Source organism: Convolutriloba macropyga, chromosome 12 (genome assembly GCF_964194025.1).
Source record: "Convolutriloba macropyga chromosome 12, txConMacr16.3, whole genome shotgun sequence".
Classification (NCBI taxonomy): domain Eukaryota; kingdom Metazoa; phylum Xenacoelomorpha; order Acoela; family Convolutidae; genus Convolutriloba; species Convolutriloba macropyga.
Genome location: NC_134479.1, coordinates 19877439 through 19896724, shown reverse-complemented (window position 1 = coordinate 19896724; position 19286 = coordinate 19877439). Strand labels below are relative to the sequence as shown.

Below are 19286 nucleotides of genomic sequence, written 5' to 3'. Positions count from 1 at the left end.
ATTTACATTACTTAGTTTTGGTCTAATGTGGACTTTGATTTAACTGTTTCAAATTATTAAAAGTAAACATTCAATTTAACGTGAAATTAAAATTAAGGCAAATTTCTATTTCGGGAAACAGCAGAGAGCAACCTTATAATTTCAAATTGGAAGAATTTAAAATCATGCAATGAATTTATCTCTCCGATGGTTGATAATTGAATGGTAAGTTGTTGGAACAAAATTTATTAGTTCAAACTCATTCGTACACTCCACGGCGATCACTTGCCAAGGCAGCTTTAACTTCAAAACATCACTCAAATATGAAATATCATGACTTGCTTTTGAAATGTCGACAAAATTTAGAAAATTCGATAGCTGTTACTGTCTGTCAAATAAATTTTGTAATTGTGTCGGAACAGTTCACCATAAATTTAAACAGTCCATTGGCCCATATTTGATTTTGTGACGCCACTAAAATTTTTTGATGTTGTGAAGAACAAATTTCAAAGCAAATCCGGTTTCGTTTCCATTGGTAAGGCTGAACATTAACGCCCCATTACCATAAGTATAGTTTGAATCAGAAAAAAAAGTTTGAATTTAACCAGCTCGTGTCTTGGAAAGCGAATACCATACTTAGATTATGAATTTTGACTGTTTAAACTCAGAAACAAAAATTCCAAACTCCAAATATAACAGCTCGTTTTTAGAGTCCTGAAGTTTTTTTCATTCAAAAGGGCAAGCGAATGGTGATTTTAAGGAACACTCGTTTTAAGCGTTGCATTGCAAAATTCGTTGATAGTAGCCGCAGAGAGTAAATCAACAAAGATTTAGACTTAAGAACCACACATCAGGAAAAGGAAACTTCACACAAGCAGTGATTCTGGAAAACCTGTAAAACTCTTAAACAATAGCAAATTCCGTTCAATTCATTCCTAAAATTTACATACAGAATTTATTCACAATATCGCTCACGAACAATATTGAAAAATGGCTTTAAGTTAATCCCGATTGGATAAAATATTGATATAACATTATTCAAATACTTAATTGTGATTCGATAGACTTATTAGAAAGGAAAGTTGTTTTCACTAAAAGGTTGGTTTGTTGATTGAGGCGATTGAAGGTTAAAAATTATAAAAATTCAAAGCAAAATTGAAGTACCACTCTTCAGAAAACGCGATTTCACACTTGAGCAATGACTTTGCAAACCGTTCAAACTCTCATATATAAGATTGCTCTTAGGCCTTACATCCCAGAAGTCGTTGATGGTGGCAGCGGATCTGAAATCCACCGAATCATCCACCGTCTGGTCCAAGAAGAGGACCATCAACACGTTAGTGAAGTAGTACATGGAGGATGAGAACATGCCGTATGTTACTACAGCACCACGCAGAACGCACAAATGCACCATTTGTTAGAACAATTTCACATTCCAATTTAATCGAATTAAGATCGATATTTGCATCAATTAACCAACTGGAACGGATTACATAAGCGAAATTTGGGGCGCACAGAAATGGTGGACTTAGAAGTAGGTTCGTGACAGCGTTGGGACGGATCCTACATATATGCATTGGACCACCCCAAATTATACTACTTACAATCGATATTCTTGAATTTTTGTTACAATAAATTTTTGTTACCGAAGAATGAAAAATATTATAACATAGCTTGCAGATTGCATGAAAATATTTGCGATAGCTTTGCAGATCTGCATTCTCAAAACGATAAAAACAGACCAAAAGACAAATTTTTCTTTTTTATAGTAATTGCTGATATGTTGTATTTTGATTACGAATACGTACAACTCATTGATGTTTTCATAAGCTAGTCTCAAATTGAAAAAAGTCATTTTGAAAGTTAGGAAAGTCATTTTAGAGAGTGAGATAAGTCAGGTGTGACCGAAAAACACAATCAAACAGATGAGCAAAAATTGTTGCTCCATTCCATTAAGAGTAAAAATTACGTCACCCACGCAATGCAGTCATAATTGATTGAGCTAATGAACAAAAAGCCAATTTGAAGTCATCCTGACGTCATATGGTCGTCAGAAAAATCTTAACAAAATCAAAAACATAGCAGGACATATCCTGACCTATAATTCAAAGAATTTTCAATGACTAACAAAACAACTAGACCTCGAATGGACTGCGAAAATTGAGAATGGATTGCGAAAAAAATAGAAAACAGCTGGCAAATTGCCGGAAACAGCTATTAAATAAGATAGCCGGAAGACACTGAAATCAACTCGAAGTAAAACTTAACTAACGCCCTAGCGAACTGAACTTAAACCGTTTACTTCACTGTACCAATGAATTTGAATCAATAAACGGAGGAAAATAGAAGTTAAAAGCAAAGCGTAACTTTCAACAGTTTCCTGGAAACTTTTCACAAGTCGGGGCTTCAAAACCGGTCATGACTTGTCTGATATAGTTATTTTAAGTTTGACAGATGACAACTATATGATAGTGAAGATATAATATAAGATACATCTCGGGATCAGAGGAAACCAAGCGAAAAGATAATTCAAATCTAAACATCTGTTCACTGAAAACTCTCTAAAAATTGCGGAGTCTCAAAAATTGTAATCAGCACAACTTAAGAAAAATGTTCCTTTTATCCATTGAGCACCCTCAAAACACCAAACACACTGGAGAACATTTAAAATATGAGCAAACAAAAAACTTGAAAAATTCAAGAGTTGGCTTACTTATTTTATGAAAACATGGTCTATCAATTCAAATTTTTTTCACCTAGTAACAATACCCCAAGGTAAACTAAATAAACAGTTGAACGAGAAAATCTAGATTAAAATCTAGAAACAAATTTTCAGTAAATTGCTAGCAACTTTTCCGGCTCAGCTTAATCTTACATTCATAAGAATTAAGTATGTCATTATCCTCGATGGTTCGGAAGCATTAAAGTACCTTTTTATCTTCCAAAAATAATTGGACCAAAATTGTAATCCTGACAGTACCTATTTCCTGCATAGAACTACTTGACCTAAATGCTCAATTTATCAGCTCTTCCTAGAAAAGCTGCACTGTCCATTACATGATTTCATTTTTTCAAAATTCTTTAAAAAATCGTTTGAATTAAACATCTGAAATTTTATTAATAAAATTCATGTAACGTAAGCTGTTCATCAATTACGTCAAAGAAAAACCATTCAAATCCAAGTCAGAAGAACGAACAATGTAAAAAAGTAACGCGTCATTGTGAGCAAAAAGAATTACTATTTATGTTATTTTCAAACAAACATTGATGAACAAAAAACATTACTTCACTCTTCAACTCTATGTCACAAATATGGATAAAATTTCTAGCTGGATCTTTTTTACATTTAAAAAATGATATCCTTTATAAACATAGTACGATAATAGGCGAAAAAATAGATTAGGCAAAAGCAAGTTCTGTATGCATTAGCATTAAGCACAAATTATCAGGATAGATAAATGAAAATCAGCCGAAAGCTAATTAGAAACAAACCGACAAATGTCGGAAGAATTGCTCTTGAACAACAGGCGAGGCAATTTAATTCAGGGGCTGTAGCCTAGATCAATTTTTCTTCATGGGTGCAAAAAACCTTTCCCCCACCGGGATTCGAACCACTGACCTCCCGAACCGTGACCCCAAAGCACTTCCAACTCCGCCAACAGAACGTGCGGTGTAGTTTAGATAATTAGGGGTGACTTATATAGGAACAAAAAATCTCAAAATGACATCTTCGCCTTGAACATTACCAGCAGTTCCTAATTACTATACATTACAAACGAAGCTACTGTTAAAGTCCAATGTTCGAAAACAGAAGTCAACAATCAAAAACGGAAATGCTCGAACAGTAAGAAGTCAAATTCACGTCATTAACAAATTTGCTTTCTGCTAAAAAAAACCTGTAGAATCTCAATAATCCTCTTCGAGTCGTAAAAAGACACACACGTTTACAATACTTGCTATTTACTTCATTCAAGAGCAATTAAACAATTCAGATGATCACTTGAAAATATACTTGACAACATAACGTAGTCAGTTTTCCATGTTTTACTCCTTGTGCAAATGGGTAGCGTAACGTATGAGTAAGAAGAATCTGTTTTCCAAAACTTTTGCGTCAGTTCAACCAAGATTGTATAACAATGGCAGTCTAAAATAAAATATTCATTGCTTTAACCTAAATTTTAGAGCTGCTGGTCAAAAAAATGAAAAACTGCTGGATTGATTGAAAATGATTTGTTAAACATGCTTGAAAGTTTTTTAAAAATTAGTTAGTTTCTTATCTGTATTTATAATGTATTTTCTAGTGAAGACAAAGATTCAGGACACTTGATTGCTTTATATAGTCAATTAGGTTTAAAGTGCCCTAATTTTAAGTGTTTCAGTTGGTGACAGCCTTATTTCTACAAATCTTAAACTGAAAATAGTCGTCTAAACAATTCTTTTGTCTAGTCAATTTTCCGCCAAATATCCTATCCCATCTCCAGTCAATAACTGTTTCTAATACCCGTCGAAGTTCTTTTTTTATTTTCCACACGTTGGGACCATTGTTACGATCGTGAACAGTGCTTCCTAGGAAAGCTCTACTTTCTTTTATTTGTGATTGAAATCGTTCAGGCGCCTTAAAAGTCGAAAATCAGGGTCCAGGTGAAACTTCTTAAGATTCCACTACAAAATTACAATTCCTTGGAAATAGAAAAAATCGGTCGATTGAAGTATTGCTCATCTCATTTATCACTTATCATAAACTCGGTTTTTGAAAGGTTATCGATTACGTTGGTGCTCATAGGAGTACTCTGTTACGTTGTTTCAGTTTTGCTGTTAATGCCCTTCGCTATTCTGAATGGTTGCTAAAATGTTAAAATAACCGTATTGTTTGCATTTTCTTCGCCAAATTCAGTTTCCTTGTAAACTTTTGTGAATGAGCCAAATTTGGACACATTTATTTAAAAAGTATCTGAAACGTTTCAGGAGATACAGCTCCATAAAATATTAACTCACCTGGGATAGAAAAAAGGACATTAGGTTACCATCGGATTGTCAGATAACTGCTAAGTTGTCCTCAAAATTAAGTTCTACTTTTATGTTATTTGTAACGCATGAAATTATAAGCTTATTTATCCCATTAGAAAAATACAAAGGAATATATTACCAGCTTAACTTGCAGACGCTGCTACTCTTAAAACGTCTTGAATAATTAGAACAATTTTAACATGAAATCCAAGAGGCTATTTGCATTGTACTCAAAATGCAAAAAGAAACATTCTCAACACTTCTAAGGTTTGGACGCGTTACTAATCATGAATTTTTCTGACATCCGAATAAATTGTCAAATTATTGCAATCATGAACTAATACAGTTTTCAAGCTTCAATGGCACGCTTAGCAAATTTTTAGATTAAATTTTATATGGGTCAAAAAATCAATAGAATTGGACATTGAAGATGCTAAACCCCATAACGAAGTTAATTAAAAAACAAAGTGCATGTTTGTTTTCTCCGTTCTGAAAAAATATACCTGATTAATGTTCCTGGTTCAGCATTAAATGATGGTATTATCAATGACATTTTAGAATGGCAAACTACCAATGACATTAGGAGCAAGCTAATTATGATTTCCTCAGATGCTCGTTTTTCTTTAAAAAAAAATAAAGACTGCTTCAATGCACAGTTAGACGTTTCTCTTCACGACTGCTAGTTGTTGTTAAACGCATGCTTTGTTACTGCCCATGATTAATAATTCTGACAACTACACCGCTTTTAGTATTCCACTTTAGGACTAAGAGGAGGGAGGGGGCACTACCTGCCAGAAGTAGTCAATGGAGTTGACATCCCTGAATGTCAGGGTGGATCCGGTTGCCGAGGAATCCAAGAAGAGATTCATCAGCACAGCCGTGAAGTAGTACATAGTCGAGTTCACCATGCCATACGTCACTAATTGTTACGTCATAATCGAATTATCAGAAAAACCACTACATAATTCCTATACAGGTCTCTTAACATTGCCTTAACGTTTATAGAAGCCAGTTACAGAAAACTTAGTTCAAACAAATTCAAGATTAAACATACTTGACATAATTAAATAAAACTTCGTTTAACAAATGCTTTCTTGGATACTAATACCAATAATACCAACAAAATGCTCAAATTACAGGATTTAACGACCCGCAATATTCGCTCCATGGCAATTAACGGACATAGATATGACAAAATCTTTTTGACTAGAATATTTAAACCGCCATTCTTCCCTCCGCCATATACCCAAAGATAACCACAAACATATTTCCACAAGACAACGTTATATAGCACAGCATAAATTACAACAGTTGTCATATAGCACAACCTCAAAGAACATCACAATATGTACTATCATCTATCTTCTTCAGAAACTTTTAAACATCGACCAACAAGATTATTACGTTAGATCTATCCTTGATTCCACAGTAAATTTATAATACCGATACAAACTAGCTTCAAAAAAACCTTCGAAGAATCAAACAAAAAGACTCAAGAGAAGAACACAAGCTTACTTATGCACAGGATGGTGAGGAAGATGCAGTAGACGACCAATTCCCTCAGAGTGGTCCGGATCACAGTCTCTCTCGTCGCATCTTCCGGAATCGTTAGACGGGTACGCCAGATAGCTGTAAAAAGAAGACTAAAGCTTAAAGTCCGACCGTGATTTTTTGTCTCCTTTACTCTAAAACTCTAGTCATTCTCCCACTTTTATAAATAATGCGGCCCGCTATAATTGAGTTTTTTTGTAAACTTTGAGTCTCCGATGGTAGTGTATGTAAACACAAATAACGTAGGCTTCGTGCTGATTGAAGTTTTGTCTGTACCCTTAACAACAAAAATAAAAAATAATAAAATGTAATAAATTCAGACTTAAATTTTCGATTTTTCCTAGTCCTTCCTAATTTTTCTGCAAACACCTTTCGCATTAAAAAAAAGAAATTTATGACTTTGAGAGAAATTTACATTAAATGGGCTGATACTAATACAGATAATGTAAACAAGAGGTTTCTCTTTCAATGCACTATTTAAAGCCTATGTCTGACGTCACAGCGCCCTCTTTTAGGTTTTGTCACAAAACCCCAATTAACACAATATCTCGCATTCAAAATTGTTCTCAAGTCCCATTTTAGATATCTTTTGTCTTTCTAAATGTCATCTAAATCAAAAGACGTCAGAGCTTCCACAAATACGTGGAGAGACAACAATTTTATGGCCACTGTTCAATCAAAAAACATATGGAAAACTGGGAAAAGACAGGTGTTGATTGCCATGGAAACGTGAAAGAACAAAAGACCCATTTTCAATCATGCGTATCCAACATATTCGTTTTACAATAGCTCAAATAAAAACATGAATTGTAATTACGACAGCAATTTTTCAAGCTTTCTGATTTCTCAGCTGTTTACATTGGATGTTTTTGAGAACAAAATAAATCTTGACGCCAGTTAAGTGATCAAAGGTCGTGTATAGGATTCAAAACTGGCGTCAATTTAATTTGGTGCATGGAAACTAGCCATGGGTGCAAAATTACTCGATAAAAACACTTTTCGTTAAACTTCGAAAAATTTGAAAACTATTCCATTTCTTCAACAATTGGAAAAATAAAATAGGCTCAAGAAGCTATTTCGCATTTTGAGATCCGATCAAATAAATAGCAGCTCGGGACAAAGTTAAATAGAATATGGCTATAAATTCATATCAAGTCCCATAGGCTGCTGAAGCATGGCTGTGGCCCGCGAAGCATGGCCAAATGCCTTAATTTCATATGTAAGCGAGTTATCTAACAGTTATTGTTTCAATATGTCAGAAAATTACGCTTGTGACCCACTGGGTAAAAAGGGTACTTAAGTTAAAGTTGGTTGGCAAAATTTTACCTAAACATTCTACAAGAGTTTCTAACATTTGGCTTTTACAAAATTTTACACATTTGACAATTGCGAAAAGTTTTACGAAATTACGATACGAACATCGAGCGCCAATTAGAGACTAGTGAATCACAAAAATGTTTCGTTAACGAAGTTGGGTTTCTGAAGGTCGTTGAGAAACCTAATGAGGGTATCACTAGTGAGTACATGTAAATTGTGTCAGGACAACATACCCAATGCCATTACACCCAACGCCAATACGTCCAATGTCATTATTGTTGTGAACATTTGTTGTGGCCGCGACCCAACAAATGTTGTACTGTATCAATACAAGCGCCATATATTCGGGGTTAAAGACTCGCCCACTTGCGCTAACTAAGCATTGCAACGCACGGCCCGAGACAACATAGGTAAGCACCCGGAAGAAACCACAGCCCTCCTAGAAAACTTCTACATGGACGATTACCTAGATTTGGTGGAGTCCCCTGAGAGGCCTCTCAATAGATCCAAGGAATTGGGTTCAAATCTTAGATCTCCATCTAGGTGAGTTCAAGCTCACTAAGTTGGTAAGCAATGTACCAAATCTGGCTGGTCAAATTGATGGTTCACCGCAGTCCACCGAACCAAAAGTAATCGCGTTATCTAAGGAAGAATCTTCGCAGGTGCTTGGGTTGAAATGGGATCACAACAATGATGCTATAGTTGTGAGTCGAGGTACATCCAGTACAGTCACTAATTCCTTAAAACAACGCTTGGTACTGAGCCTAGTGTCTTAGGTACTTGATCCCATCGGTCTAGTGGCACCATTTACCGTTGGTGCCCGATTGTTACTAAAGGACATCTGGCGTGTAAGCGGGCAGCATTGAGACGAAGAGCTCCATAAGACACTGTTGAAAGGTTCCTCGAATGGAGCGTAGAACTACAAGCTTGCCGAAATCACTACAGCGAGGAGCTGCTTTTCGGGAACCTTTGAACACCTGGAATTGCAAACGTTTGCCAATAGTTCGCAAGAATTTTTTAGTGCCGTTGCATTCCTACGAGATCGAGTAACTACTTCGAGAGTGTCTCAAACGGAGTTTGCGTTTGTCCGGGGTAAACCTCGTGTACCACCTATGAAGGTGATGACAGTTCCGAAGCTGGAATTACAGGCAGCGCTACTGGCCGCTCGATTGAAACATGATATCTGTCGAGCTGTCACAGCGAAAGTCAACAGGGTTTTATGTGGACCGACAGCACTACTGTCTTTCAATGGCTTAACACTACAACCAAGCACCCAATATTTATTGCAAACCGTGTTTGCGAGATCTTAGAACCCACTAGCGTTGACGAATGGAACCAAGTTGCCTCAAGTGATAACCGAGCAGACGCCGGTACTCGTGGTAAGTCTGCTGAGGTTTTGCAATAAAGTAGCTGGATGAGGGACCCAGATTTCCTATGAACCAAGCAATTCCCGTTCGAACCAAGGACTGAAGTAGTTAAAAACATCAAACTCGGTAGAGTAACCAAAGAAACTGATGATACTAACACATAATTGGCCGCATCCGCAACTAAGTCAATTAACGAACCACCCCCTTAACTAATCCCCTTCGATAAGTTTAGTTCTTATCAAAAATTGCTTCGAATACCAGCATTCATACTCAGGCTGTTACCCTCACATGAACGCTACCGTAATATCGATGCCAGTATAATAGTTCCCACTGAGCTTCACGAAGCCGAGCTTCATCTGCAGTATCACGTTCAAGGAGAATCTTTTTCTTCCGAGAGAGATTTCCTGAAAACAAATCGGCTAAACGGAGTAGCCGTATTGCCCCGTTTTCTACCTTTGTCGGACCAAATGGTCTAATCCCTTCGGCTGGCCGCATCAAAAGCCTGGTCGAAGTTGATTGTGATGTAAAACATCCTGTCTTTCTTGACGCACTGCATATGTTTGTAAAACTGTTTCTACGTCATACTCACTAAGAAAAATCATCATCAAGGCGTTGACTATCTGCGGGCTAAATTACAGGAACGCTATCATCCTCAATATGAAAACCATTGCGTACGATTAAATCTAACAGTGTCACGTGCAGAATGTTTCGCGCTGCCACCGTTCAACCCATTATGGCTGAGCTCCCAGTAGAAAGACTCCCATAACAGTCTCCTTCCTTCACGAACACAGGGGTCGACTACTTTGGCCCGCATTACGTTACTGTGCGTAGGACTACCGAGAAGAGTTAGGGTTTCTTCTTCAATACTCGTGCCGTTCATGTTGAAATTGTTCCGTCCATGGACGCCAGTTCGTGCGTAATGGGAGTGGAGTTGTTTGTCTCCCGTCGGGGTAAACCTGTAATAATTTGGTCAGAAAATGGTACGAACTTCGTTGACACGGAAAAAGATCTACGCGAGAATATCCAAAAATGGAATACAATCAAAATTGCGGAACTTGCCCATAAAAGCATTGAGTGGAGGTTCAACCCGCCCAGCGCGCCACACCAAGATGGCATCTGGGAGAGGCTAGTACTTAGTTTTAAGCGAATACTTCACACCATCCTCGGTACTCGTCGCCTCACTGACGCAGTTTGAACACTACTTTTTGTCCCGTGGAATACGCACTTAATTCACGCCCGTTAGCGCCGACCCGTCTGACGTAGGCGCAATAACACCTAACCATTTTCTATTTGGTAACCAAGCAAACGCAACTCCATCATTCGTTGGGGTTGACGAGTTCGATCACCGTAAGCGTTACATCCGCGCAGTCTCAAGCTAATACTATTTGATCTCTTTGGATCAAGGAGTAAGTCCCGACACCGAACCGACGTTCTAAGTGGTAAACGCCTGCCGAGAAAAACCTAAAGACTGGTGACTTGTTTTGGGTAGTTAAAGAGACCAACCCTAGGGGTTAACACCCTACTGTCCGGATCACTGAACGCCGTTACGGTTCCGACAGCGTCGCTTGCTCCGCCGTCTTGCGCACGCCCACCGGATAGGTCGTCCGCCCGCTTGTAAAATTAGTACTCATTCTCCCAACATCTTGTTCTGTGCCGGAGGATGCTACTAAGTATATTGATGCAAGCGAGAGAATATTAACCAAAGAGAAGAGTATTTAAAATACGTTCTAATATACGTAGAAACTTCCGAAAAACTTCCTATAACCTAATTTTAAGTAAATATAACCCACGATATGTACGGATTAAGGTGGTTTTCGGCTGAATATTTTAAGGTTTTCTACACGATTGTCGGCTGATTATGAACCGAATTTGACGTCAAAAATATCAGATAAAAACCGGTAAAAAGATCATAAAAACCTCGCCGTCAAAGTTTCACTTGTTGCTATGATTGTACTAATAATTATACGTGTTGTCGATAATACGTTGACTTATTGATCTTTGCTTATATAGACGTTGCTGTACTGACATACTAAAGAATTCAACTTACGAAAGAGTCTTTTACACCTTTATAATTATACCAATGCGATTTGATAATTTCGTCGAATAATCCGACTACAAATTAGCATTCACTATTACACATATGTTTTAACGCTCTTAATGGCCATGGCCAAACCTCAGCGGCCCCTGGGACTCGAAAGTAAACTTTCACAACCGAACATGGGATTAATTGTCCATTTCAGTATGTTATCACAAACGTGAAATGGCGACGGCTAATTTGTAGTCGGATTATTGAACGAATATATCAGAGTGTATTGGTTATACGGACATTGGGTATATTGTAATTTATCCTTGTAAATTGCGGTTTACGCAGTTATAAATTGCGCAGTTGTACATTTGTATTTGCTTTAAAAAATGGTTTAACTGGTTTGCGAAATAAACTACCTGAAATATGCATCCACATCATATCGCAAGATCCAATATAGATAACCGATGTTTAATTAATCGCATCATTTTCAAAACCCATCAATCTTTCTGTACCATTAAATGCAATAGCAAAAAAACCCAGGCAGCAGTTCGCAAGTTCTCGTTCAGAGAATTTAGCAAATGCTTCGTTATCAAACTTAATTACAAATATAACCAGACTTAAGTCACTACAATCCATATGGCAACAAATGGCGACTATGCAATGCTCACTAAGAGCAACAAGGAGGCTCGGTGATATGCGTTTGCACAAAGTTCCGGTCCCGCTCATCCCATTTTTGGCATGAATGTCTACCAAATGAGGATCAGCATTTTTCAAGAAATGTGTATGGACAAAACGATCGCCTCCAACGTATATAACTCAGTGAAGTAAAAAAGCCGCAACAGATTGATGAGATCAGCAATTATTAAGAAAGCAAGTCAAGACGAACAACAAAATAAAACCAAAATAACAAACATTAATTAAATCCAACAACTTATGTCCATTTTTCTTAAAAAAACATAATAACAAGTCAAAACAGCGTCCAATAAAACTGAAACTAAACAAAATAACTTGTGTACATCACTAGAAAACATACGAGATCACTACACAATAAGGCTCGATAACAATTAGACAAAAAAGAACAAAAAAACCAATAAAAATTCAAATTATATTTTTTAAAAACAATTAATTTCGAAGTAATGAAAACCATTAGATAGCACTTGAAAACATCCAAAACTTTTATTATCACATACGCCTCTAGAGGAGGTCACAAGACCTATTATAATTCATATTTGTGGTAACAAAAAGAACAAATAGAGACAAACAAAAATTCGATTAAAACTTGCGAGCAAACGCTGTCGAAGCCGTAAAGCCGGTCTTTGACCCACAAAATATGTTCAATTGCGTCTTCCTCGAACACCCAATAAAGTTGTATGCGACCTCTCATAATATTAAATAGGAAACAACAAGACAAAAAAGAAAAACAACTACGTAATACTTTTCGAAAACGAAGTATTTTTCGAAAACAATTATCTTTAAAGTCATGAAAGCCATTAGCTACAGAAAGAATTAATTGAATAGGTTCGTTTGTTCGCCCAAAAGAAGCGCTTGAGACCTGTAACCATTCAGAATATGTCTTTTGTCTACAAACAGAACGTCAAGTATAGACAAAAAATCAAAAATTAGTTTACTCTTTTTGCGAAAAACCCGTAACGAGGCCGGTCCATTCATAGCGAATTCTTCAAAAACATCAAATTTTGAACATTTGCACCTTTCCTCGATGACAGTTATGTCATATGTGATCTTTAATTAACAGGACTAGGTAACATGTTGACAAAAAGAACAAAAATTCAAAAAAAAACTTATTTTCATTTTTTAACTTCACTTTTAATTTTTTTTTAAATTTTTTTGAGAACAATTGTTTTCAAAGTCATGAAAGCCATCAGCTATCTGCTCAAATAAAAAATGGCTCTTTTATTCCTACATAAAAAGTCAATGAGTCCTGTCTCTATCCAAGAAATTTCATATGACCAAAAAGACAAAGTAAAAACTACAGTTAAAGATAAATGTGAAACAATCAATTAAATTCTTCGAGGAAGGGCTGTCGAAGCCGTTAAAAGCATAATATATGCTTTTAAAAACCTCTACATATTCAATTGTGACTCATTTTTGAACGTCAGTAATGTAATATGTGAACTGTCAACAATGTGACAAAACGAGAAAAAGAAACGTGAAAAACGGGCCAAGGCAAAAAATCAAAATTTTGTGAAATTTAGTAGTATCAAAGACAGAAAACCATACCTTATCGCGTAAACCTCAAAAAATTGCTTTTTAATTCAGTAGATTGAAGAGGAAGAAGAATCATCTTTCTTTGCTGCCATTAAGCTACAAGTCGAGGGGTTCAACAAAGTTCAATAAGCCATTGTTTATTTAAAAATCAAACATTCCTAAAAGTCAAAACGACCATAATCTTTCGATTATGGTCGTTTTGACTTTTAGCCGGAAGATTTCTGGACGAAAGCTGCGAAATAGACTGTCGAGACTCCAATTCTCAAAAGATGATTTCAAGCTCTATTCTTACTTCCAAATGAGATTTCAGACACCAATGATCCTCAGCCAACTCATATTACAATTATCTAGCTTTGACCTCTATCGGATTTAAATCGCAATTAACCAGTGCAGAAGCCATTTTTTGTTCCGACCCCTCTTGGGGGGAAGGAACTATATACTCAAATGAGTTTTTTTTCTGTTCAGTCAATTTTGGCCGATCGATTATTTCATCGTAGAGAGTTGAGACTGGTATCATTAGAAAGCTTGTCCGGCGTGGAATATGGAATTGGAAAGATTTTTTTAATTTTCGTTTTTTACAAAAAGTTATTGAGGTTTTTTAGAAAGTGTTGTTGATTTTTGTTTGCAAAGACAAAAAACTTTGTTGAAGGCTATTTTTATTAATTTTTTAGTCAAAAATTCTGGCTAATTTTTTTCAAAATTAAGATTTTTTCGTCAAACACAGCACTAAATAACTTTCTTTAGTCCAGTTTGATTAAATTTGCAAGTAGTACAGACCCCAACACCACTAACACAATCCTTTTAGACTCAAAATGGGCCTTTTTCTACTTCAAATTCCGTTGAGAGTGCTCTGAAATTAAAACTTTGCCGGTTTTTGCTGAATTATTCGTTGATTATCAAAAACGCAGCATCTATTTTTGAGTTTTTAACTAACAAACTATCAATATCTAGAATTTTCGAATAATCAAGTGTTCCTAGTGGACATGCACCATTAGCAGGGCTAGTTTTGGACCAATCAAAGTATTTGATTTTTAAATAAATAATGACTTATTGAACTTTGCCTCTATTTTTCTCTTAATTTGGTCAAACTGTAGCTTATTGTCAGCAATGAAAGAAAGCTTCTTCTTTCTATTGAAATCAAATTCAATCTTGATTGCGGTTTTACGCCTTAAGTTATGGTTTTCTGGCTTTGATATTACTAGATTTCACATTTTCTTAAAATTTTTTTTAGGTATTTGCCCATTTTTCAAGTTTTGTCACACTATCATGTTGTCGCCAGTTCGTATATCACGTTACAAAATAAGGTACAATCGATGATATTAAAATCCTTGAACATATAGAATATGATTTAAACGGCTTTTCTCGAAGAATTTAATTGAATTTTTTAAATTTTGTCTTTAACTGTCCTTTTTACTTTGTCTTTTCAGTCGTATGAAAATTCCAGCACGAAGACCCGGTTTCATTGGCTTTTCATGGAAGAATAGATGATCCGACATTCTGATATTAGTAGATAGCTGATGGTTTTCATAACTCTGAAAACAATGGTTATATAAATTAACAAAACAATTTCGCTTCTTTTATTGTCTGTTTGTTATCTAGTCTCGTTAATTACAAGCTAGATATGACATTATTGTTGTCAAAGGAAGGTGTCAAGAGGCATTGGTGTCATACAATCTAATGTTTTTAAAGAATTCAATGACTTTACTGGCTTCGAAACGGAAAAAAAAAGTAAATTAATTTTTGATTTTTGTCATGTTTGACGTTTTTTTTGTAGACGTAAGACATATTCTGGATAACTTCAATTCTCAAGGGCTTGCTTTGGAAGAAAAAACAAACCTATTTAATCATTTCATTCTGTAATTAATGGCGTACATGTCTTGGAAATATTTTTTTTGAAAAAAATTGAAGTGTTAATTTTGCATATTTTCTCATTTTTATCTACTTGTTACCTAGCTTCATTATTGAGAGGTTACATAATACATTATCGGTACTCACAGAAAGTGCAATCGAACATATTTTGATGGCCATAGTATGGCTTTACGGATTCGAAAGCGTTTTCTGCCAAGTTTTAATAGATTTTTTGTTTGTTGTCTATTTGTTGTTCTTTTTGTAACCGCATAAAAAATTGAATACCGGCAGTTCTTAATTCCTTCTATAGAAGCATTGGTAATTGTACACCTATGGGATATTTTATTTGATTTGTAATGGTTTTCATTACTTTGAAATTAATTAATTTAAAAAATAAACAAATTTTACAATTTTACTGTTTTTGTTCTTTATTGTCTAATTGTTACCCAGCCTTTTTATTGAGTATTCCCATTTCTTTTCTGGTGAATTAAAAGTTTTTTGTTTAATATCAGTTTTATCTGACGCTATTTTGACTTTATTAAGTTTTGTTTTTAAAACGGACATGAAGTTTTTGATGTAATTAATTTTTGTTGTTGTTGTTTGATTTTGCTGTTCGTGTTGACTCGCTTTCTTAATATTTGCACATCTCATCAATCTAATGCACCATTATTCACGCCACCACTGAGTTATTTGCTTTCGAGGCTATCATTTCGTTCATACTTGAACTTTTGGTTTTTCTATGTTCCTCATTTGGGCGGGGTCGGAACCATATGTGCAATGGCACATTACCGAGTCGCCTTGTTTTATTGAGACTTATTGAGTGCATGCTCAAAAATTGACGATCACACAATTAACCTAAAAACCTTTAAATAGTACAGAAACAAATGACATCACGCACACATAATGAGCTACCGGGTGGTAAAAGTTACTCTTTTACTTTTAGGCGCCTATATAGATGATGGGAACAAAATCGAGGAAGAAGATTTAAGCATCATAGTCCTGCTGAACTACAACAAAAGAATTCTCATTGACCAATTTTAATCACCAATACAAATTTCTGACTGTACTTTAAAAAAGAGGGAAAAATTTTATGCCTCAAAACCACTCGCTCATAAATTCCGTGCTCAAAAACACAAAAGAATTAATTAACTCAGCTTTTGAGGACAATGCTCATTCAGGGATAAATTGACCACAACACAAGGTCAGGGACAGTTTATAGTGCTAATGACAAAACTTTTGTTAACTGCTTCGTTAATAAGCTTCAAAAATATGTTCACTGGCATTTTAGGGAACATCGCGACCAAGGTTTTAAACTCAAAGCAAACTGATGAAATTTGCAATCGATACAACGATGAACGTTCCAAACACCAATGCTACTTTGGAAGCCTATAGATCAGCATATTTTAAATCAGTTCCAAAACTGATGCTGATTATTTTCAGAAAGGTTCGAAAGAGATATATGAGTTAATGATCGAACAGATACCAAATTTTAAAGCTCGGCTGATTACGCACGTCTTCTTTCGCTCTCGTTTCAGTAACAGCATACGCTATGCTATGCGTATGCTGTCGTATCACTAAAATGAGAACAAAAGAAAATTTTAAAATGTATTCAAAATTTAACAGTTGTCACAAAACTGCTAACCAGCCAAAAGAAATTACATTGGGAGCTCGATGCATAATCTTAATATTTGGTCGGTAAATAGGAAACTAAAATAATTGTGAAATGTGCATGTGATAACTGTTGCTCCCATTATTAGGACGAGACAACAAAAATTTGCCCATATCTTAAGATACTTCGACTGCAGTTCACCACCGTTGGTAGTTTAACCGCTTATACAATAACTATCGAGCTAACCTCTCAAAAAGCTAAAGACCAATAGAAATGTTGATGACAAAAAAGGTGTTGAAGACAAATTAAAGGTAAATTTAAAGAAGTTCAAACTTACTGTATAAAACCTTCTTGCCCAATGTGCAAAACTGTTTGGGCTTGTATTCGTCGTCATCTTGGGCCTCCACATTGTTCTCTCTGGCCCTTTGCTCTCGCCTCTGAGCTGCTGCCGGATCGACCAGTGACCTGTAAGCACCAAAAAAATGATAAGCACCAGAAAAGATCAATATTTTTCAACGATAATTTCAATTACTTCATTTTCTTGACGTTGAAGTTCAGCATCCAAAATTGCGCTCAAATTTGTTAACTTTAGTGGCAATTATCTCTATGTATATTCAAAATAATTTTTAATTTTCATTGGGGATCGAAGAAAAAAGTTAGCTGAACTTACTTCGAAGAGTCAGGTCGAGGAAAATCAAAATCTTCTTGCATTGCGCGTCTGAAATAGAATAAGAAACCGCATACACATCTCAGTTCCCAACTTTACCTAAAATTGATTTTCTAAAATAAACTAGCTTACCAAGTTAGGAAAATAAAATTTAGTTAGAAGGCGACTCTCGAATCGAGGTCTTGTCAAAGGTTTTTTTTAGCTAAAGCTAAAAGGTACAATACGTACAGCGTTTTCACTTCAAATGTAGGAAATGTGGAACGGTTCCAGCTCTAAATTCATCCACAGGCAAAATTAGCGGAGCGAGGCGAAACGAATGTATTTTTCCATAAAAGAAGAGATAGCGTCTTTATGAAAAATTAATCAAGCGAATATTATTCAATACATGGCAGGTGTGGATTTGAGTCTGTTACCAAGGAGCAGATGTTTTACTTCCAACGAAATAAGCAGCAACGGAAAAATTTGCGTTCACTGGATAAAAGCGCAATGATCAAGCGCGTTAAAGCAAATAACTTGATTTAGCTGCTTACGTAACACCTGATCAAGAACAACTCTTCGCAATTTTTATGAAAATAGATTCATGTGGAAGACATATGTCGTCTCATGTAACTTTTACCAGTTTCTTCCCAGAATATTTAAAACGTGTAATTTAAAAATTAGTTTATCTCTTACAGTTTTAGCATGATATAAACGGGTTCCAAAATCAAAATTGGCTTTTAAAAATGCAAAAAATTTGGGCCTTTCCCATTATAGCCCCCCAAGCTTACTGGTCAGATAACCTATATCCAAGGTCAGATCTCCACAGAACATCGGCCTTATTCTTTTAAATCTGATTAGGTGGGAAGAGTCCGAATTTTCTGGTTCGACTAAGCTCCTGTCTCGAAATTGCAGTCCCTTATGTGGTATAGTTACGGTTATTGCGAAGAGGGCATGAGTTGATAAGTTATATACCCACTAAGGTGAATTCCTGCAGCAGGCGAAGAGTGCAAAGTAGTAAAAACAAGACATCATAGAACGCAGCAAAGGTGATGGCTGTATTTTAATTGTAAACACCATTTATTGGGGATGAAGATAACGGACCACCCGCAAACCTGTGTTGGAGGTTCTGACATCTCCAAGCTACGAGCGGATTCAACAAAATATAAGAAGATCAACAAATAGTAGTAAAAAAGGATCTATTCTGTATTCCGTTTTCTATGCCCCCGCTAACTATAATTATATAGTTCTACTATAACAATATAAAACTAACTATAAACCCCGCCTGTGTTACGAAGCGTTTTATAAAAATATCATGTGCGCCTGGGAGCCGTAAAAATTACACGCCCATTAAGCTGGGGGAGTTTTACGCCCAACAATAAGCATTATTCCATGTTGCAGTTGCCATAGCTCAAGTATTTGACTTTCAAGTTTTACAATGACTGCATTCACTTTGATCATGCAAACGGTAGAGCGAAGAGAGAGAGAGAGAGAGAGAGAGAGAGAGAGAGTTCAGGCTTCTGTGTAGTGTGTGCACAAGGGTTTGCACCCATCATTGAGTTGACCACTTTCTGAATTGTGTTAGAGCTGCCACAATTGCAGAGCAAGGTCCAAGAACAGGAGTTGACTTCAGAGTAACAATTTTCGAAGTAATTCCAGTAAACTTTTGTTAGATATTGTTTGTCAATCTGCTTTATTTCAATGTTAGCGCTT

At 35.9% G+C, this 19286-nt stretch overlaps 1 protein-coding gene across 4 annotated transcripts in view; it reads right to left on the bottom strand.

Annotated features, from left to right (window-relative positions):
- Positions 1-17966, bottom strand: part of LOC142350797 (polycystin-2-like) — a 36406-nt gene extending 18440 nt beyond the window's left edge. Inside the window, exons 1-5 of one of the 4 annotated variants that reach the window (XM_075402751.1) lie at positions 17826-17966; positions 17601-17648; positions 17268-17395; positions 6502-6615; positions 5775-5905 (exon numbers count right to left, since the gene is read on the bottom strand). In XM_075402751.1, coding sequence (XP_075258866.1) covers positions 5775-5905; positions 6502-6615; positions 17268-17395; positions 17601-17641 — 414 coding nt within the window. In that variant the 5' untranslated portion in view covers positions 17642-17648; positions 17826-17966. Of the gene's footprint in view, positions 1-1231; positions 1360-5774; positions 5906-6501; positions 6616-17267; positions 17396-17600; positions 17649-17729 lie in introns of those variants that run through there. The other 3 variants (XM_075402752.1, XM_075402750.1, XM_075402753.1) reach the window with 3 other exon arrangements.
- Positions 17967-19286: the final 1320 nt, after the last annotated feature.